We start from the raw sequence: 26942 nt of genomic DNA, 5'->3' as shown, positions 1-26942 counted from the left end.
ACCTAGATGAACAGCTGTCTTCTGAAGCTAAATTTATCAAAAAAACAAGCTTCTGTGCATCCCATCTAAAATCCACCCTTGACAAGACCTTGTCATTTCAATAAACAACTCCACCATCTCACCCACACAGAAAGCCAAGAAACCTGATGCCGCACTGGACAACAACCTGTCATTTGCACCACATAAACTAACCACAGTGAAGACACACAGATTTCTCCAGCTGAATATCCAGAGTCAGCCCTTTCCTTACTAGGGAACAGTGCTGTAGGTTTTATTCGTACATTGGCCGCACGTCAACCCCTATCATCTAAATCTCCACCCCCATTCTGCAATTTACTCCACTGCACAATGACATCTGAAATTGCAAATAAAGTTTCAAATATATTATATTATTAAAAAAAGAAATCAAACAGTGTCTTGTTTATTTGCACTAGGTTTTATAGTATGTATATATCAGCTGTATTTGTACTAGCAAGCACTTGTTTGTATTTGTACACAAATAAATTCTTTTCTTAGCTAATGTGCTAAACTGTATGCTTACCATCTGTTAATCACAATGGTCTCATGCGACAAGCTAAAGAGATTTTTGTAAGTTGTTCTGGATAAAAGAGTCTGCTAAATTCCTTAAACGTACATGAACTGAGAGTAAAACTAACACCTTTCATAAAAAAATCTCTCCATTATGAAGATGCTTAATTTAAAGCCATGGTGCTTTAGCACACCCCTGTTTGAACGTTCACAGAGCAAAGGCAGAGCTAATAGTTGCTGTAGTTACACATTTCTAAGTTTAACTTTCTTGTCACTGTTGCCATGGCAGCATTGCAACAGTTGTCATTGAGAAAAGAATGTCTTAATTACTTTTTTAAAAAGCTCCACAGAAAAATAAATCTTATTATATAAAGCTCAACATGGTCACCTTTACAGAAACTTCTCACTTTTTTTTTCTGCAAAACTCTTTTTCAACTGCTTTAACTCCAAGGTATTTTTTTCTCTGAGATGGGAAAGTCTTTTTTATGTTTAATACCTATTGTGTTTGACAACAGCTAAATTAAGCACTAGGTAAAGTATAGACATATAAATTGTATACAGTATAAACTAGAGGAAAGTAAGATTTAAGTTAATTAAATTGCTATTTATAAACTGTATAGAGCATAAAGTGGAAGACAATATAGCAAACATGTAATTCATTTTCACAGATGCATCGACAGACTAATCTCTGTCCAAGTCTTAACAGTGCACAGACATACAGTACTGTGAAGGTTACTAAACATTCCCCACAAAAAAAACTATTTTTCTATCACCATTTAACTACATTACTAGCTTTTCTAAATGTACATAATACTTTATATGTGTAATACATAAATTTGTCTCATATGTCTCAAAATATGTCTCATAAACAATACTGTATATTCAGTTCTATGTATTAAAGTATAATCATTGTATATAATGTTTATTTGTGTGTAACTGAAAAAAATATTGTATAGGAAATAGAGGCAGAATTAATAGTTTTAAAACACATAAGCTTCTTTTTTCACGTACCTTTTGTTTTTTAACCTTTTTTTTTTTATCACAGAGAAAGGTCCACTTTTAACTCCAGCTCACTCCACTCTAGATTTTACACTAGATTTCAGATCAGCTATCATAGATATTTTACTCAATCTTTTTACTGTCAGCCTACTCCATTAAGTAAGGCCAATCAGTTTTTCTCAGCTGACTTTTATCGCTTTTATTCCGACTGTCCGTTGTGTAATCTACGGCTAGCTGTGTTAACTTTGATAAGGTTCCATTTGAAACTATTAATATTTCATGAAACTATTCCACATTACAGACAGAATTTTGCAAAATATCAGTAATAACTGAGACAATGGCTTTCGAAACTAGGCTACGTTCTCAATTGAGCAGAGGAAAGGTGGATAGTGAATATAACTTCACTTTTTTTTTTTTTTTTTACATTCCCTTGAATACATTATGTCCATTTGGGAATCATTTTAATTATTTCAGGGTTTTATGCAACAGTCTGCCAGGTTCCAGACAAGATCATTTTAAAGGTGAACAGTTTTATTTCTGTGCAACTGAGCAAATAATGGTAACACTTTACTGTAAGGTTCTGTGGTTAAGACAATTTTGTTACTGCTGACCCACTCTGACCAAAAAAAAAAAAAACTTACAAAACAGATATTACATACTGTACTTCACCTATAAAGAGATTTTAAAAAAAGATTGGAATTATCTTCAAGGCAGAATACTTCTTTGAGTAAAAGAGCTTGTAGAGGTACACCATAATCTATATATCTATACTTGTCATTTGAGTGAGCAGTAGAGATGTAGTGAGAGAGTTTGCCAGAATTCTAACAAACAAACAAACAACAACAAAAAAACATGTCAAAATTAACACAAAATGTAATTTAAGAGGACAAAAAGAGAAAATGTCTTCTTAAGGACGTGGGGTATACAGCTGTTCTTTCAATAGGAATTTATCACTGGCTGCAGGTGCTGCTGAACTGATTTTTTTTACCTCTTCTGGAACAGCGCGAATGTTGGTGAAGCCCTTTCTAAAGACCACAAAGACTCGTCGAGCTCCACAGCGGAGAGCAGAGGTGGCGCAGTCAAACGCTGTGTCTCCTGCGCCTAGGACGATCACATTCCCATGCAGCTTTGGCAGCTGCGAACGGCAATTACACATGCCTGCAAAATACATGTTCCACAGAAAAAAAAAACACAACAAATAACACAAATTGTAAGTAAAATTCAGTGTATTGAGATTTAACCAGCATCAAATATCATTAACAGAAACTATTACCACTGAATGCCACAACTGAGAACTATTGAGGAGAGGTTTTTTTTTTTTTTTTTTTTTTTTTTCAGTCAGTGTAATAGTGTTACAAGAGAACACAACAGGAAATAAGTAAAATAAAATTACTGTGAAATGATAGCAGCTGGTATTCAAAGGTATACTGTAAATTCACACTTTTTTTTTACGTCACACCATGTTGAAAGGAATATAAACTGGAATCTCTTTCAGTACCTATTTTACTGGCCTTTGCAACCAAGGGTAGGAAATCCTTTGATGTGTAGAATCCCTGTTCTGTGGTCAAGCCCTCAAAGATCTTGTCCCTGTTGGCTTGTGGAAGACCTGTTCAGTATGAAAAAAATAATAATCAAGAATGTATATTGTGTGTTAGGATGAATACACCTGGAGGCAATGTGTGACCAGGTGCATAAAACAACATTGGAAACATTGTGTCCTTTCATGTTGTGAGCCAAGTGGATTCAGAATGCAACTTCAAAATAATAAATAAACAAATAAATAAATAAAATAATGGTATGAAGACATTTCAATGAAAAAAACATCAAATGTTCAGTGTCACACAGGAAATTTGCACTTGTGAATTTACTTTTTTTTGTGTGTATTGTAAATTAAATGAAGGAAAATGAAATGTCCCGTTATATCGATAAAAGTTTTTCTCTGTATATAGTAAGGGAACAAAGTGTCAACCAATTTTTAAGGTAGCATTTTTCCAGTGTTTTCCTTTAAAATTACAATTTTATTTTTTACAGTGATTAAGCATAAATAATGGTCTAAATTGCCTATTCTAAACATGTCTCAATTTAATTTCTGTTCATCATTTGCTTCAAATTTAATTTATAATCTATCTACCTTCATGTCACTTTTAACTTGAAAATGAGTTTAAGTGTAACGAGTTAACAGAACAAAAAATTAAAATAAGTAAAAATGCATGGTGATCACTTGCTGTCAAGCTCAGTGGCAATATAGCACACCAAATAATAAATTATAATTTAATTAATTATATGAATTCATCCATCTGTTCATGTATAGTATCTAATATATTATATTAGGTTACACTTTATTTTAAGGTGTTCTTGTTACAGTGCAATTATACCTTTAAGTACTGAGTAATATTAATTAACTACATGTACTTACTATATGGTTTGGGTTAAGATTAGGGTTTGGCTTAGGGTTACTTGCATGCAATTATGCATAATTAATTGTAATAGTAAGTACATGTAACGTGTAATGACGACACCTTAAAATTAAGTGTTATATTATATTATATTATATTATACATGCTAAACAAAAACAGAACCACAAATCCACCAAGTGAGTTGCAACTATTACTTTCCACCAAGTGAGTTGCAACTATTACTTGTGCCCCCTCAAAATAAAATGAGGTGCATGACGTCCCTGAACACTAATATTCACAGAGCATCTGGCTTATTGTAATAGGGCAAACAACCCATGTTAAAACTTCAGCGAAGTCATGATTTGTGCAGCTGATATCAACATTATGAGTACAAACATTAACTGTAACTACAGAGCATAAACACACTTCAGCAATTGAATATAAATCAATGATCTAATAGAGTTTGTTTGGAATTATGTCCTCCACAGACATGTAACGTATAATAATGAACTAGAGCAATGGCAGGCGGCTTCCTTAAGAAGTATGTCGATAAGACAAAGGGCAAACAGAAATGGATCTAAGGGATACTTAACCCCCTGTCACTTCAAATCTGTCTATTACGGCTGGCACGCACCCCAAGGATGTACTGCATGATGGAGGCTATCAATCTCTATCTCATTATGCCCATCATCACTGTTTGAGTGATGAACACGAAGGCCTCGTGTGTGATGGGAGGGAAAAGCCATTGTGTGCCTTGAAGCAACAGACGAAAACTTTGTACGCCGAAGCAACAAAGAACAGATTAACAAATACGACATGCAGAAGGTAACTGGAAGTTCACAGATGCTCCAGGTACAAACAAAATATTGCCTGTACTTCTTTCCCATCATTATAGGCTATTTAAAGTCTGTTCTGAACAATGTGGGCGCTTCATACAAGGCAACATAAGGATAACGGTTAAATTCACAAAGTTATGCTGCTGAGAGATGTCTAAAAATGTAATTTTGCCTTGAACCGGCTAAGAGCAGTTGCTTCGTAGCACCATTTGACACTTCTCAGATCAAATCCATGAACAAATTAAATACTAGTCTTTTCCCGTATGCCTATAATGCATTAAGCAACTGCAAGAGCTGAAGAAAAATACAGTGATTCCCAGACTGGTAATGGTTTTATAGGAAAGGTAAGTAAAGAAGTAGATGTAGTTTTAGAAATGAAATCTTATGAGGGACCCTGAAGGTGTTTTGCGAGTTCCTCTTCTATTTATTCAAAAACTGTTTTTAAAAAGCCCATATTTGGTAGTATACCATATAATATTGGCAACTACTTCTCCAGCATGATTTGAGGTGATCCAAAGAACAAGAACATATGACAGTCTATTCAATCTATACACATTGTGTGTGTTTTAAATGTGGTCACTTGATTCCCCAAGTAAAAAATAATTATATGTTTAAAATACATTTATTTATATGACATATTTACTGATATATTGCTCAAGACTTACTGATATAAAAATGACAATTTAATAACTTTATTTGGAGTACTACTTGTGCACAATGAATATTTCTTATTATTAAGCCTAAAATGTGTTTTAATGTCACTATTGATGAGGATTGTTTGAAGTTTGAATAATATCGGTCTTTAAATGCGAGATACCTGAAGTTTACTTGTAATAGCTCCACTTTAGCACAAGCAAATATACTTCAGTATTTCTTGAGTTGGACTTCCGCACAATTAAAGTCCATTAAGTAAAAAAATTACTTGTTGCAGTTTAGCAAACTTTAAGTATACCAGTTTAGTAATACTAAAAGTAAAACAATATTCTTATTAAGTACATAAATATGTAAATGTATTTGTAGTATACTCTGCATGAAATAAAAGTATTTCAAATACATTTTAGTATATTTATTTTTCACTATGGTAGTGAGCATGAAATAGCACAGAATCTAAAATATTGCCATTTTTTATTTTTACATTGTAGCTTTCTTTTTTTTTACAGATTTAAATTAAATATTTCTGGGATTCTAAATTGAATTTGAACCTGAAAAATAAACAAAGTGTTAGGATTTTGACAATTCTAAAACAAAAGTAGGGTCTCAGAACACTGTATATCTATATGGTAGACATTTTACAGGAGCTGTTTTTGTCTTGTCTTACCCTGCCGAGAGTGTTACAAACATTAGGGTTTTGTATTAGGATCAAGACATTTGTTTCCAGATTTTATACTCGAGTAATAAGGAAACACTTTGTTTTCTGTTCTGTGTCCTGTTGTGATCTTCTAGGCTAACTATTTACAGCACGATCGATGGGGAAATATAAAAGAAGTTGAGTTTTTAAGTAATGATTTAGATGGATTGTGGTTTTTACTGTTCCTGGATCAGCACCACAGCGAGGACATAAATCGAAGTTTGTGTGACTAACAGCAACACCAAGAAGTAATATACTACAATAAAAAGTAACCAGCTCAGTTGTTTGGAGTTCTGCTATAAATGTAAAGCCCAACATATTGATATCCAATATCCCATCTGGTGTTCAACTTTAGTTGAAAAGTAGTTCTTGGACTGCTTTCTTTAACAGCTTAAATGCCATATGCAGTAATACGATGCAAAACAGTTAAAAAGGCGGTTTTATCCTTCCCTGACAGTGATTGCCTTAAATCCAAAGTTTTTCCCCAGGAGTCCCCGAAGGCACTCCAGGAAGGAATATACCTAAAAAAAAATATAGTATTTAAAATGTAAATGACATTTCTAACTATGAACTTATTTGTAGCTGTCAAACTAATGATTTGTAAGCATTATATAATGCAGTAAAATGTAAAAGTTTTAAATTATAGTTAATGTAAAGCGACACTGAGAAAATCTTTTTTTTTTAATCTAAGAAAATTGTATATTTATTAGGCAACTCCTGGCATTTCATAAGCTTTTGTAGGAAACTCAACTAATGCAACATTATGATATACACGCTGACCTCAGTAAGACCTCCTTAGAGTCATATTCATTAGAACTGAACATCTAGACCAATCTGCCTACCCATATGGTGTAGTTTAGAAGCTGCATTCATCTTTTTCAATACCTCAGATAAACCCACATGACTGCTGCTAACCTTAAAGCATTCCGGGCTTAATTGCCTCCATTGTGAACGATTTTGTGGTGGGTGTACACGGAAAACAATATTTTTAAGGCAACGGTCCAAAAATGTATATTGTGATGATAGCTATTACTGAGCCGGGGAGCGTACGACATGGAAATCACATGATAAAATGACCAAAAAGGGTGTGCGTGGAACACGTCGGTTATTTTTACAGGCCGAAAAGAAACATCCTTATCTGTGTTTTTCAACCATTTCTCTCTCTCAAAGGCAAAGGTACACATTTGCATGTCAATCACTGTAGAGGCTGACATTAGAGACAACATGAGAGAAGTGGTGAAAAAATATCACAGAGGCGCAAATGTAATCATTTCCTTTATGATTCCCAGCTTATTGCCATTGCTTTATGAGAAAAAGAAATCCCACAGCAGTTCTGAGACTCGTCCGTCTCAATAACAATGAAGCTTAGCTACCAAAAAGTAGTGCTATTCAAACATAATAAATGATACGCATTCCTTTTAATTATAAGGAGAAGAAAGAAGCACAAAGTACACAGTCACCCTTGAGGAATGTTTGAATTTCTCAAATCAAATCAATACACCAATGCACACAATATTTCCTTACTTTAATAAAAATAGAAGGCAAAATGACTCAACGGACACATTTCTTTTTGCTCAAAGAATCCACAAATGCCAGGCATTAAAGGATTAGTTGAAAAAATTGAAATTCGGTCATCATTTACTTGACCTCATGTCCATATATACTGTACTTATATGACTTTTCTCGGTCACTGTTTATTTTAAAGTCCAATTCTCACCATTAACAAACAATTAACTATGACTTCTGCATCAATAAACTACTGATCTGCTGCTTATTAATAGTTAGTAAGGTAGTTGTTAAGTTTAGGTATTGGGTCAGATTAGGGATGTAGAATATGGTCATGCAGAATATGTGCTTTGTAAGTACTAATAAACAATTAATATGTTAATAACAGGCAGCTAATAAGCAACTAGTTAATAGTGAGAATTGGTCCCTAAACTAAAGTGTGTCCATTTTTTCTTCTGTGGAACACAAAAAGAGATATTTTGAATAATGTACTGGTCGATCTTTTTCGAATTAGAATGAATAAAGATTGGAGTGTTCATGCTTAAAAAATGCCCATAAAAAGCACCATCATTATTTATTGATGATCTTCCTCTCCAGTGAGCTGTTAACAGTTGCGACTTTGTTTGTTTTTTGATTCATTGAAAAGATCTGACTCAAAAGAACAATTCCATACAAATCAGACTTCGCTACGTCTCGCAAAAGAGAGATAAAGATTATTTAAAAAAAAAGTTTTGTTCTATTCTGTTCCTCACACAAATACAGCTTCAAATGGAGACGTATTATGAAGACATTTTATGATATTGTGAGGGTAGCAGAAGATTGTAAGAAATGGAAGAGGATTAAATGATTAAACGAAATGAGATCTGTCATTTAAATGGAATATGGAGTTATGACATATAAATAAATAAATAAATTAAAGACGCATGGATGAATCGTTCACAGTAGGGACATGCATTAAGAAAATAAACGGGGTGAATTTCTATTTAATTTCAAAGTCATATTATAAATTTTTTTGACAAAAAATAACAGCATTCTCATTTATTGGTAACTCTGAACCACTTTTCTCATTTATTGGTGATCTCTTTAAGGTTAAACATTTATTTCATGTCTGGACGGAATAATGAATAAATGTGATAAATGTGCCATTTAACAAAGAGCGCAAATATGTGTGTGTGTGAGTGTGAGTGTGAGTGTGTGTGTGTGTTCAAAAAGGAATGACAGATTGAAGGACACAGAATAGATGGGGTGATGGAGAGCAAGGCAGAATACAAGACATGCAGGAAGGCAGAAAAAAAGAGACAATGAAACAGGGAGCATTACACAGACAGGCCAGTTAGATATCAAGGGAAGCGAGGACAGGGGTTATGTGTTTCCCTTGAGAGTAAAAAAACTTCACAGAGTGACCTCCAATGGAGGACACTGATTTTTTTAATGCAGCGACTAATTAGTTTATAGGCACAGGATGTCAACAAGCACGTGACAGTTTTATTCAAATAAAGAAAAAAAGACCTCTAGAGAGGGACTGACCGATGCCAACAAAGACCACTTTGAAGCCCTCTTCCTTCAGCGAGGTCAGAGTCATCCCATTCTGCCCCAGTCCCTTCTCAAGAACAACCTGTCGAGAACAAAAAACAAAACATCCACACTGCATCTGTCTCAGCTGCCTCCATCTGTCTGTATTATTCACATAAAGAGGATGTTAGCGTCAATTATTCTACGCTGCTGTGAATTCCAGGACATAATCACATCAATCATCCCGCAACCTTTGTGACGGCAGTATACAGACGAGTATAGTTATGATGCATTAGTGCAAACAGAGTGATTCAATGGTCACATGTGCCGCTATGTGTTGGGGTACAAATGACAAATAGACCCGTGGTTCACAAGTGGTAGGTCACAGGTCTATTCTTAAAGGGTCACAGGCTGCAGGGTGAAAATAATGCCAAATGCAAATAATAAAGCACAGCTAACAATATAAATCAGACTGTATAATATTGTGCAGCAATTGATTTGTCACCTGGTAATGGTAATATTAGTACATTTCAGTGCTTGATTGTAAAGATGATGTATGTAAACTTGTATGTAGTTCTAAGTCTGTTTAGGACCAAGAAAAATTTATTTTTGGGAAAAAAAGAGAGAAAAACAATAATTATTTAAGCAAGATTAAGTGTTTTTGTTCACAGAATATGAACGGTGGAATCCTCATCAGCACACATTTTCTTAATTAAAATAATTGTAAATGGTATTCCTTTGCTGAAAATGAATAAAGTGTTGATGTACATGGAAGTCAGTGTCCCCCTTACTTAACCTTAACCAACCTCCATCGAGTTTGAGAAACCCTTTCCCTCACCCCTTCTGTCTCTCTCCAGCTCTCTCAAGACTAAAATCAAATTAATCATGGTCAGGCGATCTGGATGAGGACTATCGATTGCCATTTCTCACCATCACAGCTCTCAGGCAATGGACAGATGGATGTCTTTGCCACTTGCCTCACTAATGTGGCTTTTAATTGTGTTTTGTTAGCTTGCTTTTTTTCGCTGCACGGTTATTAATGTCAGTGACATTTGGCTGTTGATGGTTTGGAAGGATCTGACATCCCCCATCTCTCTTTCACTGGTACCTTTACGCCAAGATCCTTCATCAGATCAATCTCAAACTGCACCACCTCATAGGGCAAACGGAACTGAGGAATTTCAGCAGTGCTGCAAAAAAAGACAGGGAAACACATAAACACAACTTTTAATATTTGCAATTGTTTCTTTGTGGCATGATATTGATTAGTCATGATCAGGATGCCCTGATTGATCAGTCTGCTGAGCTCTGTTCAACTTTGTCTCTCTAGCTCATGCTTGTGCCACCTCTCATTGAAAATGAATGACGTCCAGTTGCTTTGACGCTGTACAAATCGATGTCCGAGTGAACAACCCCATGACGCTTGTGAAAGACAGTGTTGGGCAAGCTACTTGGAAAATATAGTGAGCTAAGCTAACAGTTACTCTAACAGTTACTCCTCATTAAATGAAGCTTCACTACACTAAAGCTACAGCCCTGGGAAATGTAGCAAGCTAAGCTACAGCAACATGGCAAAAGTAGTTTACTACATCCAAGCTATTTAAAAAAAATGTTTTTATATTGAACCAATATCATACCAAGTCAATGCTCTCTCAGTGATCAATAAAACTGTCAGTCAAGCAGATAGATAGGCATAATAGTTCAGTTTAATTGTTTATTCAACAACTGTTCCAAACCAATTTAGCAACAAAAATCAGTATCGTGTACAGGGCCAGATTTACATTATATTGTGACATACTAGGCAAAATAAATGTTTGCTGTCGGTCGGAAACCTCCTAGTGGTAGTTGATATTGTGGCTTTATTGTATACAGATACATTTATATTAATGGTAACACTTCACAATAAAGTTCATTAGTTAACATTAGTTAACGTGTAGTTAACGTGAACTAAGAATGAACAATATTTCTGCAGCAAGTATTTTAATTACAACATTTGCATTACAGTTTTTCTCAGTCGTTTTTGTGCATTTCTTAGATCAGAAATGAAATTCATCTAGTCAATTGTGCACATGATAAAAGAGTTTCTCATTCGTTTGATCAAGTTGCAATTGCTTTGGTACATTCATGCAAATGATTATGTACATTTGTCTGCGTTTTCCTACATTATCAGTTGTTAATGTCATGTTGCTCAATATGTATTATTTAGTTCTCTGTGCAATAGTCTTACCCCTCAAAACATTTAGTCATTAGTTCATCGTATAAGTCATTAAATGCAAAATGGTTGATCTAGTTGTGTATAAACTGTCAAGCACATTTTCTACACATTTCTATTAGTCTTTTTGTAAATTTGCCATGGATTGCTCATGTGACTTTCACTAATGAAGAGAATGTAGATCAACCAATGATTAACCAGTTCTCTGAAATTCCTCATACATTGCTGCATGCAAAAGCAAAGCTCTGCCTGTGTTTGCCTTTCTAATTTTGTAGTTTTGCCTTCGTGCCTATATTTCTTTTCTATATCACAATAATGTTGTAAGGTCTTTTTTTTTTTGTCTTTTTTTGGTCAGACCACTAGTAAAAGTGTAACTGTGAATCCTGTCTCTTTCAATCAATATCCCACATACAGTAATGTGTACATTTGTACTTTTAAAATGAATATATGGCAAATATAAGAAGTGCAGCCTTCTGCATTTCAGTACAGCAACTGTCATCCAAACTGTTGCCATAGTTTACATCAGGTAACAGAGTGAACTGTTATATTGACAACATGACTAAGCACTTTGCCTGTCTTGTTTGTGAACAATGACACAAGGACTTTTCATTTTCATGCCACTGATTTGTTCATTGACATAAATACTTAACTTTGAGAGATGAACTAAAGCTTTTGAATATGTTACAGGCTTTTGCATGTAATCCATTGTGTGGTGCTGTTTGTACAAATTGTTTTGAGAAATGCACATACTTTGCAAATATTAAGATTCGAGAAATGCACTAAAGTGCTAACTGTAAAACTGTAGATGTGTTTGTTATTATTAGTTAATGCACTGTGAACTAACGAACTGCCAATGAACGACTGTATTTTCATTAACTAACATTAACAATGTAACATTAACATGTATTGTTCATTGTATGCTCATGTTAGTAAATACATTAGCTAACATGAATAAAATCGTATTGTATGATGTTACCATATAGATGTATAGGCCTGGCTACATTTATTTGCAGCGTTACATTCGTGTTATTAACATTTCACCAAAATCAAGTTCAAGCTTTTGACCAGCGAATGTTTTTTTCCCCTCGTCATTAACACCACATCAAATGCAGTACGTGCGTCCTATTTACATTTTCATGAACTTGCAGGTCATACAGTTTTCTGTCGCTATGTGGGCACTCAGTTTTTTTCTGTTATTTGGCCAAAGTATCATATAATAAAAGTTTCAGCGCTTCGCACAAGCTATTTTGCTGTGACTTGGCAACAAATGATAGACTAAGACACTATTCTCCGCTCCTCAAATACAAAAAAATAAACATTAGCCTTTATAAATATAGTGTTTATTGAGTAAAGAAAACACTGTACTTATTCAGTCAACAGTTCTTTATTTCCCTTCAGACAGCAAACAAACTGAGAAGCTCCAAACTGAGCGCCGCATTTCATTGACGAGAGAGGCGGGAGGAATAACGAAGTTTGATTGATAGTTTGAGGAGCCAATGGCGTTACAAGCTTTAGTGACGGTGGCGTCACTTTTACTGATCCAAGATCAGAGATCCGTAGCAGTTATATTTCTGATTTGAGCTTGAGTTCCAGAAATGCTTTGGAAAATGTAACGTTAGCTTTTGTTGACGCTACCACGCTACTTGATAAAAAAATGGAGCTTCGCTACTGAAAAGCTATTTGTTTCGGAAAACAGTGACGCTACCATCACGCTACTGAGAAATGTAGTTAAACTAGTAGCGTCACTACTTGTAGCGACGCTACTGCCCAGCACTGGTGAAAGATATAGTGTATTTGACAAGATCGGCAACATCTCATTCTCCATCGGGCGTGAGTAAAATAATAATAATGGGAATTACAAGATGGTGCATAATTCAGACTTCTTCAGTAAATAACTTTCGGGGGAAACGCCACCTGTTCAAATCACACATGTGATTCACTCAAGCACGTGTTCTGCTCATTAAAGATCCAGGAAGAACATACTTTCAATAGAGAAACTAATATTACCAACACAAAACCAAATAAATAAATAAATAAGCAAGCAAGCAGTATTCTGACATACATAAAAGTTTGGGTTTGGCACCTTTTTTTAAAAAGTTTTTTTTTTTCTCGAATGTTTTAGAAGACGGCTATTATGCACACCGAGACTGCATTTATTTGATCAAGAATACAGTAAAACCTTAATATTGTGAAACATTATTATTACAACTATTATTACAAATAACTGTAACTGTAAAAAATAACTGTATAAATTGTAATGTAAAAATATTGTAATGCATCATTGATGAATAAATGTATGATGTATGACTTTCTGACCCCAAAACAGTATTATAAATACCTAATATTCAGAAACAAAATTAATAAAATGTCATTGAATGATAATAACAAATAAATAAATGAGTAATATACTAAACTGTCACATTTAATTACATGTGTGTTATATTTAAAATAAGTTTGGCTATCCTTAATATACTATTAATAAAATAAATAATATTCCATTAACATACTAAAATGTTTGCAAATATTGATAAAATAAAAATAAGCCTACTTGTTTTTAAAGGCCTATTAAAATGACTATTTGGTTACACTTTATTTTGATAGTCCACTTTAGACATTCTACTAACTATAAGTAACTTTGTAACTACATGTCAACTAATTCTCATTAATTTGCAACTACATGTCTACTAACTCTCAGTAGGGTAGGTTTAGGGTTAGTAGAATAAGTTGACATATACTTGCAAAGTTTCTCATACTTAGTATGTTGTATGTTGTGGACTCATCAAAATAAAGTGTTAGAAGGTATTAAGCAGACAGTCTACTAATACTCTAATGACTGCTAGTTGACATGTAGTTGCAAAGTTACTTACTGTTAGTAGAATGTCTAAAGTGGACTATCGAAATAAAGTGTTACTGACTATTTTAATGTTTGTTTATTTGATTGACAATTAACCAACCTACAGTATTTTTGTCAGCAAAAACTAGACAGCTAAGTCTATTGACAAGATGATAATGTTTTTCTGGATAAAAACATGACTACAGTCATCCACCAGCAAGACCAAGACTAGCATGGTCTTTTCAGGCTTACGTTAAGAGGATCACTGCATAAAGAGATTCAAAAATCATTTACTTTACCTGAGGCCACCGATGTATTTCTGTTTCTCAAAGATAGTGATGTTATCGTAGCCTAGCCGAGCCAGGAAGGAGGCACAGCTGATGCTGGCAGGGCCGCAGCCAACGAGAGCGATCCTTGTGTGGAAGCTCTCCGGCATTTCGTGTGCTGGAGGAAGCTCTGGATTCCTAATCTGAGGGATGCCCATCTTACTGAACACCTGAGGAGAGCAAACTTCACCTTTATTCTGGCTGCATAAAATTTACATTTACACATAAATCCTATTTCCCTGGCACTGTAACCTCTGGAATATTTATAAGGAATCAGTGTGCAAATTACTGTTCGAAGTTGACCTCCCTAGAGCTTTTTACAGTAAAGGCACAGATCTGCCGAGGCCTAATGAAACAACATTATGGTGTGATTGCCTTATTCTCTTTCCTCTCTTATTTAGCTCCAGAAAGCCTTTCAGGCCCCGTTTGCATCATCTCAACTGACTGTTTACCAGAAGCCGGCCTAGGCATATAATATGATTTACTGTATGTGATGTACTATACAGTTCCTGCTTTACACTAATGCAGGCACTGGTCTGTGTATGTCAGCGAGCTCATACTGAGGAGAGGAGAGGAGAGGAGAGGAGAGGAGAGGAGAGGAGAGGAGAGGAGAGGAGAGGAGAGGAGAGGAGAGGAGAGGAGAGGAGAGGAGAGGAGAGGAGAGGAGGTGAGCGGCCGCTGATGGCCTTGTCTAGGGCTTATCTAATCAACAGGCTGATAAACAACCTTGGCCTTTTACATTTGAGAAGAGAGGAGCTGTCATCTCTGTGCTGAGAGGTGACGGGGGGGGGGGGGGGGGGGGGCAGCTTGTGGGATGGTATGGCAGGACTCTCTGGACCTCTCAGGATGATTTTTTTTCAAAGAGGGGGGATGTGAAAATGGAGAGATTCGCTTAGGTCAGGTGAAGAGAAGATAAGACAGAAGTGAAGATGGGACAGCTTGACATTTGACAGATGGACAGACTAGTTTCAGAAATAAGGCAGAGCAGGCTATTGTAAAGCTGGGTCATCCTACAGAAATGCTGCCATGTGTGGGGGAAAAAAAAATGCCAGCGATAACCATGTTGTAATATAGAAATTTTTAGTAAACAAAATAAAGCATAGTTAGACAATGTATGTTTTATCTTTTAAGAAAAGTGTCATTAGGTTATGCATTAATCATTTTAGTCATATTTCCCTACTAATATAATAAATTCCATAACTTATAAATAATATATACACCAATAACAGTTCAGTTAAGTTTGGGGTCAGTAATATTTTAGCACATTAACATCAGCTCAGAAAGATTTCTGAAGCATCATGTAATAATGTACACTCGAGAAATGGCTGCTGAAAATACTGCCCAGAAATAACTTGTATTTTAAAATATAATAACATAGAAAACATTTTTTTTTTTTATTGTAATACTATTTCAAAATATTACTGTTTTTGCAGTACTTTTAATCAAATAAATGCAGTCTTGGTGAGCATAGGAGACTTCTTACGGACCCCAAACTTTTGAATGGTAGTGTATAATTGTTTATATAGTATTTGTCTGATTTAATGTTAAAAATAAGAATTTGAAATCACACAGTGAACTCAATCACAGCCAGACAACAAGCAATAAATATTTACCAGCAAATAAGCCAATAAGCTAAATAAATAGGACAGTGCAAAGTAGTAGGCTACTAGGTAGGCAACATGAAAAAAAAAAAAAAAAAACACAACTCTAAGGTCCTTGTTTTTTACTTTTTCTCAAAAAGATTAAAAACTAAAGAAAAAGAGAGCAAAGGCTAACTTTTTCTCTCCCTCTCTGAGCTTGTTCTTGATTTACACCTTTGAAAAAAAAAACATTCCATCAGAGAAAAAGACTTTCCCACTGAGTTTTCTCAGAGGAACTAAAAAGAGCCTGGTGATTGTTATAGGGATGTGAGTGAGGAACTCAACGTACGAAACAGCACAAAGTACAAGAGAGCAGAAAAGAACAGAGGAGAGCACCATTAGTAGACCACTGACAGAATCATTACATTAAAGTACAAAAATAAGACTTTTCAGCTTCAAGTTTATTTGAATCATCACCACACCAGACCTTTGACTTAAGGGTGAAAAATCTGCAATTTTAGCCATTGCATTGAAGAGCATCATACCTCAGTAGCAAACTGCTGCAGCCCACCAATATTGATGGGGCCTTCCTCAGAGGCATAGAGGTTACAACCCCCCACACACAGATCAGAGGTGGGACACACCATGCCACAGGTCAAACCCAGAGGGTTATCAGACAGGATTGCCTTGGCAGCACCATAGTAGTTCTAGAAAACACACAATACAGTCAACTATAAACATGGACTCAAGCAGAGATTTGGAGATTTTACCTGACCGAATAAAGCCACGTATAAGTGCTTGTGCTTAACTAACTGAGCAATATAATACACAAAGGATTATGAGATTATCACTTAAGCCAACATCAATAAACTGTGTTCGGTGTAGCTGCTGAATGAGCAAGTTCAAGCATTGTAGTAGGTGTTACCTTGTTGGAAATACTGGTGATGAAAGACTTGATATCCAAATTGGTGGGGCAGCTTTTCTGGCAAGGAGCATCTGCACATTTCAGGCATCTATGAAAAATCATTTTAATTTTGAAACCACACAGTTATATGCAAAACCGGTATACATGAAAGAAAATTTTATTCCGTTGCTTTAAAGGAATAGTCCACTCAAAAATGTACATTTACTGAAAATGTACTCATCCTCAAGCCATCCAAGATATAAACGAAACTTGCTCACTAATGGATGAGGTGAATGGGTGCCGTCATCTGACTCAGATGAGACAACTTTTTTTTTTACTGAAGAGAACAATAGAGGAATAGTTTAAATATAAAAACATCTTAATGATGAATTGTTTATTACAAACAAAGCTTTGTGCTTCACAAGAAATTAATAGATCCCCTGGAGTCATGTGGATTACTTGTGGATTATTGTGATGTTTTTATCAGCTGTTTGGACTCTCATTCTGACGGCACCCATTCACTGCAGAAGCTCCACTGGTGAGCAAGTGATGTAATGCTAAATTTCTCCAAATCTGTTCAGATGAAAAAACAAACTGATCTACATCTGGAATGTTCTAAGGGTGTCAAATTTTCATTTTGGGATGAACTATTCCTTTAAATCAAAACCCACACATTTATATACCAAAGAAAAGTAAAGCATACAATATCTGAAGTCAGATATACAGTACTACTGGCACTGCTGATGGTGTGCAGCAGCAGATGATGGTTTGGCCATTGTGCAGTTGGAAAAAGGAGAGCTGAGAACAAATGGCTGAGCGATGCTTGTTTTATCCTAGACATGTCTCTGCACTGACTATGGTGAAGACTGATACCTCTTATAAATACTGCTGACTTCATAATGACCAGGGAACGCCATATTGGTAGACAACAACATGCCTGCTTTAAATTATACATGGGATAATTTGGCTCCAGCCAATTAAATATTCATGGAGGAACAAAGTGCATGCGGCACATTCCATCGAAGAGAGCGAACAGAGCAGCTTTGGATATAGGTAAGGACCCTGTGACCGTGAAATCTAAAGTGAAAATATCATGCGTTTGACACATGCAATAGTGGTGCAATAATCATAGGTCACTTTTCCGATTCTTGGTCAGTGTCACAGACAGTATATCTTCAAAAATGGTTTGGCTCATGATGACCTGCCACTTTTTCTGAGCGTACAATATCTGACTGATCGGGAGCAAATGCATTTAAGTAAATGTCAACGGAAATGACTGCATTCATTTAAGGGTTTTCAGAAGGCTGAATGAGTCTACAAAAAAATCTTGGCTTAAAACTGCAACTAATAAAACGAGTAGAGATGGGAATCGTTAAGAATTACTGAAACAGTATGGTTCCAGTACCTTAATGGTTTCTTTAACGATTCTTTTAGAACTTGTAAGGAATGAATATTTGCAAAAAGAAATTCACATCACCAAATGATGGGTTACGTTTTTAAATGTGGCAACATCTATTATATTGGTAATATGTGATTAGATTTTTTTTTTTTTTATAAAATAGTGGTGATTCACTATCACAAAACACTGATTCAAGCATCACTTTTTTGTATGTATTACATTCTCTAAATAGAACCAACTCAGAGTCATTTGTTTGTATGTCTTTGATTTACTAAAAAGAACTGGCTCATAAGAGTCATTTGTTTGTTAGTCAGACAAAACTGGTTGCACTGTAGGTTTTTTTGTTTATTAATAAAAAGTGGTTCAAAATAATAATTTGTTCAGGAATCAGACTACACTGTCTGTGCTCTATGTTTTTTGATTCTTTAAAAAATGTTTCATACGAGTCATTTGTTCAGGAATCAGACTATACTGGTTGCACTGTATTTCTGATTTTCTAAAAAAAATCGGTTCATATGTATCATGAGTATCATGAGTATCATGAGTCATACTATACAGGCTGCGCTGTAGGTTTTTATTCATTAAAAAGAACTGGTTCATAAGAAGCAGACAACACTGTCTGTGATGTATGTTTTTGATTAATTAATAATATTGTTTTCATAAGAGTATTTTGGAATCAGACTGCACTGGTTGTGCATTGTGTTGTTGATTCTCTAAAAAGAGCCACCTCATAAGAGCCATTTGTTCTGTAATCTGACTACAATGTTGCATCTTTTTCATGCTGTTCAGTAGTGGTGTTGCAACATCGCAATTCTGTCTTGTAAATATGTGGCAAGCATATTTACAAGATACAAAGGCACATTTCCAAAGTCTCCCATCTCACAAAACGTCCAGAGACAATTTTATTTGTAGCATGGGACACTGAAGACAAACATATAATGCTCAAAAAGTCAATGCTACACTGCTTGAGAAATGATAAATTTAAGCCTTAAATGCAATTCAGTCAAATGAATATGCATTTGAAGTTTCAAGGGCAGAATAATTGCAGTGTGGTCATTAAGGGAGTCAGCTTGTGCTGTGGGCTGCGGCTGAGATCTTTGATAGATGCTGCACGCTGTTGCTATTGGGATTTTTACATTATTTAAGAATGGAGGCCGTGGGGATTCAGGCCGTGCAATGATATCAGACATTATCTCACAACATTTATGACTTAAAATATTTGCTTATGCCTAACAATGGCACAATTCAGTTTGTTTTCGGCTGATGTAAAACAACTCATTTACGCATGTACAGTACGTACCTCGTTAGTATTGCACAGTGCAGCGCTGGAGGCAGGGTACACATTTTGAATTGGAAATTGGGCATTTTTCTCTTGTATGAACGCAGAAGAAGCGCTAAGCTCTGACCCCTGCACTCTTAAATTCAACACCTTGTTTCATTATTTATTTGCGTGTTACCTGTTCTTTGCACCTGCCTGTAAATGAGCCACAATGGGAAGTCAGACTAAACATGACCTCTGCGATAAGCATTCTGCTCCAGCACAGTGTCAGCGGTAATACTTCATGTCGCTATAGTGTCAAAGCATTGTACGCTCATTTAATCTGACATAGGTCGTATCTGACTGATGTTGAGGAAATATATGTTCTAGTCATCCACACATGTGGAGTGCAGTGTGGTCGGGAATCTTTCGCTGTTAATGATCCTCAACTGAGAATCCCATCAATAATCCTAATGAACCTGATTAAGTAGCGTTGTCTGCACTTAGCACAGCTGGAAGGAATATACAAGATACATAAAGTGACAAGGGACTGTATTTATTTAATTTATCTCTGACTGAGCTGTCTTATATTACTGTCTTCATAAATGTCCTGTTTCATCATTTTTAAGGTTAACAAAATAAACTCACTGAACAGAAAGTAATTAGGCCGAGCACACTATATGTGACCCTGGACCAAATTGGTGACCCTGGACTGGTCTTAAGTCGCTGGGGTATATTAGCAATAGCCAAAAATACACTGTATGGGTCAAAATGATCGATTTTTCTTTTATGCCACAAATCATTAGGACATTAAGTAAAGATCATGTTCCATGAAGATATTTAGTAAATTTCCTAAAGTAATTATATCAAAACTTAATTTTTGATTAGTAATATGCATTGCTAAGGACTTCATTTGGACAACTTTAAAGGCGATTTTCTCAATATTTAGATTTTTTTTGCACCCTCAAATTCCAGATTTTCAAATAGTTTTATCTCGGCCAAATATTGTCCTATCCTAACAAACCATACATCAATTATGGAAATCTTATTTTTCAGCTTTCAGATGATGTATAAATCTCAATTTCGAAAAATTGACCCTTATGACTGGTTTTGTGTTCCAGGGTCACATATATACTTTTTACTTCACAGTTTCTACTTATGGCATTAGATTTACTCACTTGATTAGATGATTAACAATATTATTGACAGTATTCAGTTTAATTTTTATACCTAATTCAGTTTGAAGAGAACAAGGGTGCCTGTGGTTATTCTGAACAGTCTTTCATGTTCAAGCTTTTGTGAATGACTAAATGTACATTTGAGTAGTATGACCATCATCACAGTTCATCACAGTATTTCATTTATCAGGGTCAAAATACATAAAGCTGTACTCTCCTTTTTAATTCATAGACGATATTAGAAAATTCAATGATTTATTGATCGCTGAAGTACAAACGGCCTGGTTTTAATTTCAGAAACCCAGTCACTGCCCAAACATAGGCTTTCTTTCAACCCCATAAGCCTCACATAAGCCTGACTTACACCACTCTTATTACAGAAACAGAGGTTAAAACAGATCCTGTGAAACCATCTTCCTGTGACACTTCAGTTTATATTCTCTTTTACTTGCACAGTCATCCTTCACAAGGATGCCTGCAGGATTTGCCTGGGGGATGCTAAGAACGTGACCAACTGAGGAGCATATGCATGCATAAAATACATGGGTGGAAAACAATAATTGTAAAACATTTTATTTGGATGGATAGGGATTGGGAACAGGGTTATTCTTGTTAAATAAAACTAAAACTATTAAATATTTAAATATTATATGGTTATTAAATATTTATATATTTAGATGAAAATATATATAAATATAAAATAATGTTATAAAAATAAATTACATTTAAATAGTAATATTAAAAACATTTAAAAATATTTAAAAAAACTGATAAAAAAGACAAAACATATAACATTACTAAAATGAAACCAAAAAATTATAACTGAAAAGTATAAAAATAAAAGCAAATTTATATATACTACAATATATATTAATATTACTGCTAAAATAACATTGCTTGTGTAGCTTTTCAACAAAATACACTGACAACCAGATTCTCTTACTCTCTCAGACATCTGCCTTTCTCATTTTAATTGTAAAATTAATTTTGAATCAATAGATCACCTCAAATTGCATAATAATGATAATAATAATAACAATAGCAACAATAACACCAATAAATGCATGCTAATGGCAGAGTTGCAAGAACCACTGATCCTATCAAATTTTACAAATGAAATACAGTGTGGTCTGAGAACACGAGTGAAAATTGTTTTGCATTTTTTAAATTAAGTACATTTTTTCAAAATTACATAATTAGCATAACAATTTCTGAAAAGTTGAATTGGAAAATTGATTAAAAATGTCCCATTTTGAGCAAGTTGTTGCACCCCCTTTTTGCCAGAACGATTCCCCAAATTTGTTTAAAACCTGATGATCATGTTCTCCAGGATGATTTGAGAATGATCCAAAGAGCATCCTGGAAGAACATCTGACAATCTGTACATGATCAGTGTCACAAATTTACTCGAATACTGACCTGGAAATAGTTTAGAATCTGAAATATTTTGAATTAATCTGAATTAAATTGAATGTTTGTTCATTTTTTTTTTAATCCTTTAAATTCTAAGGTTTAAATTAGATTTTACAACCCAGATTTTCATCGTATTCTCTTTTGGATCCCTCTAGCGCGCTTGTTCTGGTGCAATAACACGCAGCACATTCATTGCTCAGTACAACAAAACATGATACAATGTTAGCTCATTTCAAAACCAACGTGGGCATTAGCAAATGCTGTCAAATCACCTCCTGCCTCCCACCACTACCAGCTTAATCCCAAATGCTCTTCTGTAGAGATGATGAATTTATCATGTATGTGTGGGAGGTCAACTTGGAGAGATACCCGTCAAAATCCTCACTTGTGAGGACATGTAACTTGTGGGGACCGAGTCATAATGAGGACCCTAGGGAGGTGCCAGACCTCTGTGAGAGGACACGAGGAAAGTGTCCTCTCACAGACCGGCTCTGTCATCTTAATTACTTAAACCATTTCAGATACGACCAATTAAGCCTGGCTCCGAATCAAAGGCGCCTCCTTTCAAACTAGGTGCCGGGACAGCTGGGATGAGAGGACGGTTTTAATGATCAATCCACCTTTATATACTGTGGCTCTTGTGTCAAAGAAAATACAGGGAAAGAAAAAGAGGGCTTCTGTCAGGGGTGTGGTGGAGAAGAGAATAATAACAGGAGTTACTTCTCATTAGAGCTCATCATTTTAACAACGCAACATGCTACTTGACTTCAGTCATCTGACATCTGTGAAATCGGTTTGACAATAGGCACTAAAGGCAGCTGTCAGCTTTGAGACCCTCGCTTTTATGCAGGAATGTATCATATAAAGCCAAACTCACCTTTCAGACTGTTAATACAAGTGCAGTGAAACTTTTGTGACTAGAGACAGACATTTTTAAAGGGATAGTTCACCCAAAAACGAAAATTGTGTCATTAATGACTCATGTCGTTCAAAACCTAGTTAGAGCTTCGTTCATCTTCAGAACACAAATTAAGATATTTTTGGTGAAATCTGAGAGCTTTCTGACCCTGCATAGTCAGCAACGCAACTACCACATTCAAAGGTAGTAAAACATTGTTAAAATAGTCCATGTAACATTAGTGCTCCAAACTTAATTTTACAAGAATAATTTTTGTGCACAAAATTATTTTTTCTATTTCGTGTCAGCCTTTGACGCGTTCACGACAGTACCACGACGCATGCATGTGCATTCCTCTGCTTGTAAACAAGGCACAGCGCATCCGAGTTCTTCGTCAGCAGCATCACAGACATGTGTCATGGTACTCTCGTGAATGCGTGGTGGAGACTGACATGGAAGAGAAGAAATTGTTAAATAAAGTCAATATTTTTGTTTTCTTTGTGCACAAAAGGTATTCTTGTAGCTTCATAAAAATAAGGTTAAACCACTGATGTCACATGGACTATTTTAACGATGTCCTTACTACCTTTCTGGGCCTTGAATGTGGTAGTTGTGTTGCTGTCTATGGAGGGTCAGAAAGCTCTCGGATTTCATCAAAATATCTTAATTTGTGTTCCGAAGATGAACAAAGGTCTTAATAATGACAATTTTCATTTTTGGGTGAACTATCCCTTCAAGAATTTAGTGATTCTGGAGGAGAGACTGGAGGGAACGGAGACGTAACGTCAGTGTGACTGACTAATGACTAATCTCGCCCCAAGAGCCCAATCACCTTCGAGTGTTAACAAAACAAGCCAATGACAGTTGGTGTGCGTGTTTCGCCATGTGCACCCTGCCCCGCAGCACGGGTATAAAAGGAGAGCGTGTGCAAACGCACATCAGTTTTTCGCTGAGGAGCCGAGACTGTGCGCCCCAGCCGTACAGCGGTGGTACAGCAACTGTGGAGACGGGACGTTACGTCTCCGTTCCCGCCATCAGGGAACGAGGGTTACATACGTAACCTAGACGTTCCCTATTAGTCAGTCACGTTTGACATTCCCATAATGGGAAAGCGTACTCCAAGTAGGGGAAGCCACATCCTGTGTAAAGGAGGTACCATGTGGAGATAAACATTGACTGACCAGGGGCAGTACTACATATAGAAGTCTCTGAGGTAGACTCAGCCAGCCTGGGATGAGATAACTACACAGCAGAGACGGCAGAAGGTCTCTGCCAGGGAAAGACACAGGTTCACCGTGAGGGGAGCCGTACCGTGGAAGAATACACATGTGGGATTACCCGAAGGGTGTTGGAATTGCTGACCTTGGGCAAACAAACGAGTGCTGGACCTGGCGAACCTGACTGCCGAGGGTGTGGGAGGAACTAAAACGGGGTTCGCCGCGGGGAACTAAACTGAGAAGCAATAAAAGCGCACGTATCCAGTCCATAGAGGGGAATGGCGCAGCAAGCGTGATTGACACCGAGCAGGTTCCAGTGTTACTGGCCATCTGAGGCAAGTACACGGGAGGACACGGCTCTACATGGCGATTATAAAATCTAGCAAACGTGTTAGGTGTGGCCCAGCCGGCAGCTCTACAAATGTCTGCTATCGAGGTGCCCCGTGCCAATTCCGAAGAGGAAGCAACACCTCTCGTAGAGTGTGCTCTCACACCGAGGGGGCACGGTAAGCACCGGGCCTGATAGACCAAGACTATAGCCTCCACTATCCAGTGGGCAAGTCTTTGTTTGGAGACAGCCTTTCCCTTCTGCTGTCCTCCAAAGCAGACAAAGAGCTGGTCTGAGGTCCTGAAGCTCTGCGTGCGGTCCACGTAAATGCGCAAAGTGCGGACGGGACAAAGCAGAGCAATGGCTGGGTCTGCCTCCTCCTCTCCTGCCTCCTCCCGGGCAAGCAGTGCTTGCAAGTTCACCACCTGATCCCTGAAGGGCATGGTGGGAACTTTGGGCACATATCCAGGCCGGGGTCTCAGAACAATGTGAGAGTTAGCCGGCCCGAATTCTAGGCACGAATAGTCGACCGAAAATGACTGCAGGTCACCTACCCTCTTGACCGAGGCCAATGCAGTGTGGAGCGCTGTCTTCAACGACAGAAGCCTAAGCTCTACTGACTCCAGAGGCTCGAAGGGCTCCTCCTTCAAGGCCGCCAGGACCGAGGGGAGATCCCAAGAGGGTACCAGATGAGGGCGCGGAGGATTTAACCTCCTCGCCCCTCTGAGGAACCTGATGACCAAGTCGTGCTTCCCCACAGACTTACCGTCTACTGAATCGTGATGTGCGGCAATCGCGGCAACTTACAGTTTGAGGGTAGAGGGAGACAGCCTTCGCTTCAACCCATCTTGCAGGAAAGAGAGCACGACCGCGATCGGGTATCTCCGAAGCGTGTCTTGTAGACGGGGCTCTAGCCGAAGTGATGGTGTTTACTACCTCTGGAGGTAGCCGACCTAGAACCTCTGCGTCCCGTCCAGGGACCACACGTGGAGATTCCACAAGTCTGGACGCGGGTGCCAGAGGTTGCCCCCTCTCTGAGAAAGGAGATCCCTCCTCAGAGGAACTTGCCAAGGAGGGGCTGTCACGAGGAGTATTAGTTCTAGGAACCAATTCCGATTGGGCCAGTATGGCGCTACTAAGAGGACCTGCTCCTCGTCCTCCCTGACCTTGCACAGTGTCTGTGTGAGAAGGCTCACCGGGGGAAATGCATATTTGTGTAGGCCCCGAGGCCAGCTGTATGTCAGCGCGTCCGTGCCGAGGGTCCCCTCGGACAGGGAGTAAAACAGCTGGCAGTGGGATGTGTCCGGGGAGGCAAACAGGTCTACCTGAACATCCCCGAAGCGTCTCCAAATCAGCTGGACTGTCTCGGGGTGGAGTCGCCATTCTCCCGGAAGAGCAGGCTGACGTGAGAGCTCGTCGGCTACACGATTGAGCTCGCCTGGGACATGAACGCCGCGAAGCGACCTCAGATGCTTCTGACTTGGCGGGTGAGTTGCGACATGCGACGGGAGCGTAGGCCATCTTGGTGGTTGATGTATGCAATGGTCGCAGTGTTGTCTATACGGACCAGTGCATTAAAGTGTCGTGGTGCGACACTTGCCTGGCTTCACGGCTGGGCAGGGGTGCGGGAGAAGGCATCGCGTCCTCGGACCGAACCCTACTGCCCACTGGCGAAAGGAGAGGGGGATGGGAGTGTGGAGTGTCTCGTACACTGCCATCCTCGCCCTCTTGGAACCCGGAGAGAAAGGAAACTGCTCTTTTTTTGAGGTTTTGTGTACCACTGGCTGGGGAGCCAGTGGCGGAACAGAACAAAAAGGAAACAAAAGATTCTCCACCTGGCCCTCCTCCGGAGGAAGGAGTGGTGCGGTCACCATCTCCTGAAGAGCAGGATCCAGAGACTCTGGGTCGCTCGTCTCAGGGACGCCGCCTGCCCTGGCACTTCACGGGCATGGCAGGGGCGGAGACGGGCTGCTGCTTTAACGCCTTGGCCTGGTTGACTTGCAGGAGGGTCCATGGCGTGCAGGGCGGAAGTGGCCTGTCCAGCAGCACTGCAAACCTTGGCCGTTAGAGCGGACGAGAACTTACAGGCCCTGGACAGAAGGCGTGGATTACCCCTCCAGGCGGTGGCGCTTTGCGGGCAGAGCTGCATGGCAATAGTGCGCTCGACTGGGGGGGATCTCCACATACCCTTGGGCCGCCCCATCATCGAGGGTAGTGAGGACGGAGGAGGCAATAGGCCTTTTTCGGGCAGAAAAAGTACCCTCCCAGACC

General features: G+C 37.7%; 1 protein-coding gene across 2 annotated transcripts in view; it reads right to left on the bottom strand.

Moving 5' to 3' along the window:
- The window catches only part of LOC306846365 (dihydropyrimidine dehydrogenase [NADP(+)]-like), a 127907-nt gene that overhangs the window by 80230 nt on the left and 20735 nt on the right, over positions 1–26942 (bottom strand). For both annotated transcript variants that reach the window (XM_079379690.1, XM_079379691.1), the window contains 7 exons: positions 17002–17089; positions 16622–16783; positions 14470–14666; positions 10234–10315; positions 9141–9228; positions 3026–3133; positions 2516–2685 (listed from right to left, as the gene is read on the bottom strand). In XM_079379690.1, coding sequence (XP_079235816.1) covers positions 2516–2685; positions 3026–3133; positions 9141–9228; positions 10234–10315; positions 14470–14666; positions 16622–16783; positions 17002–17089 — 895 coding nt within the window. The remainder of the gene's footprint in view (positions 1–2515; positions 2686–3025; positions 3134–9140; positions 9229–10233; positions 10316–14469; positions 14667–16621; positions 16784–17001; positions 17090–26942) is intronic.

The sequence above is a fragment of the Barbus barbus genome, assembly GCF_936440315.1.
Source record: "Barbus barbus genome assembly, chromosome: 26".
Taxonomy (NCBI): Eukaryota; Metazoa; Chordata; class Actinopteri; order Cypriniformes; family Cyprinidae; genus Barbus; species Barbus barbus.
This window is presented reverse-complemented; position numbering and strand designations above follow the sequence as displayed.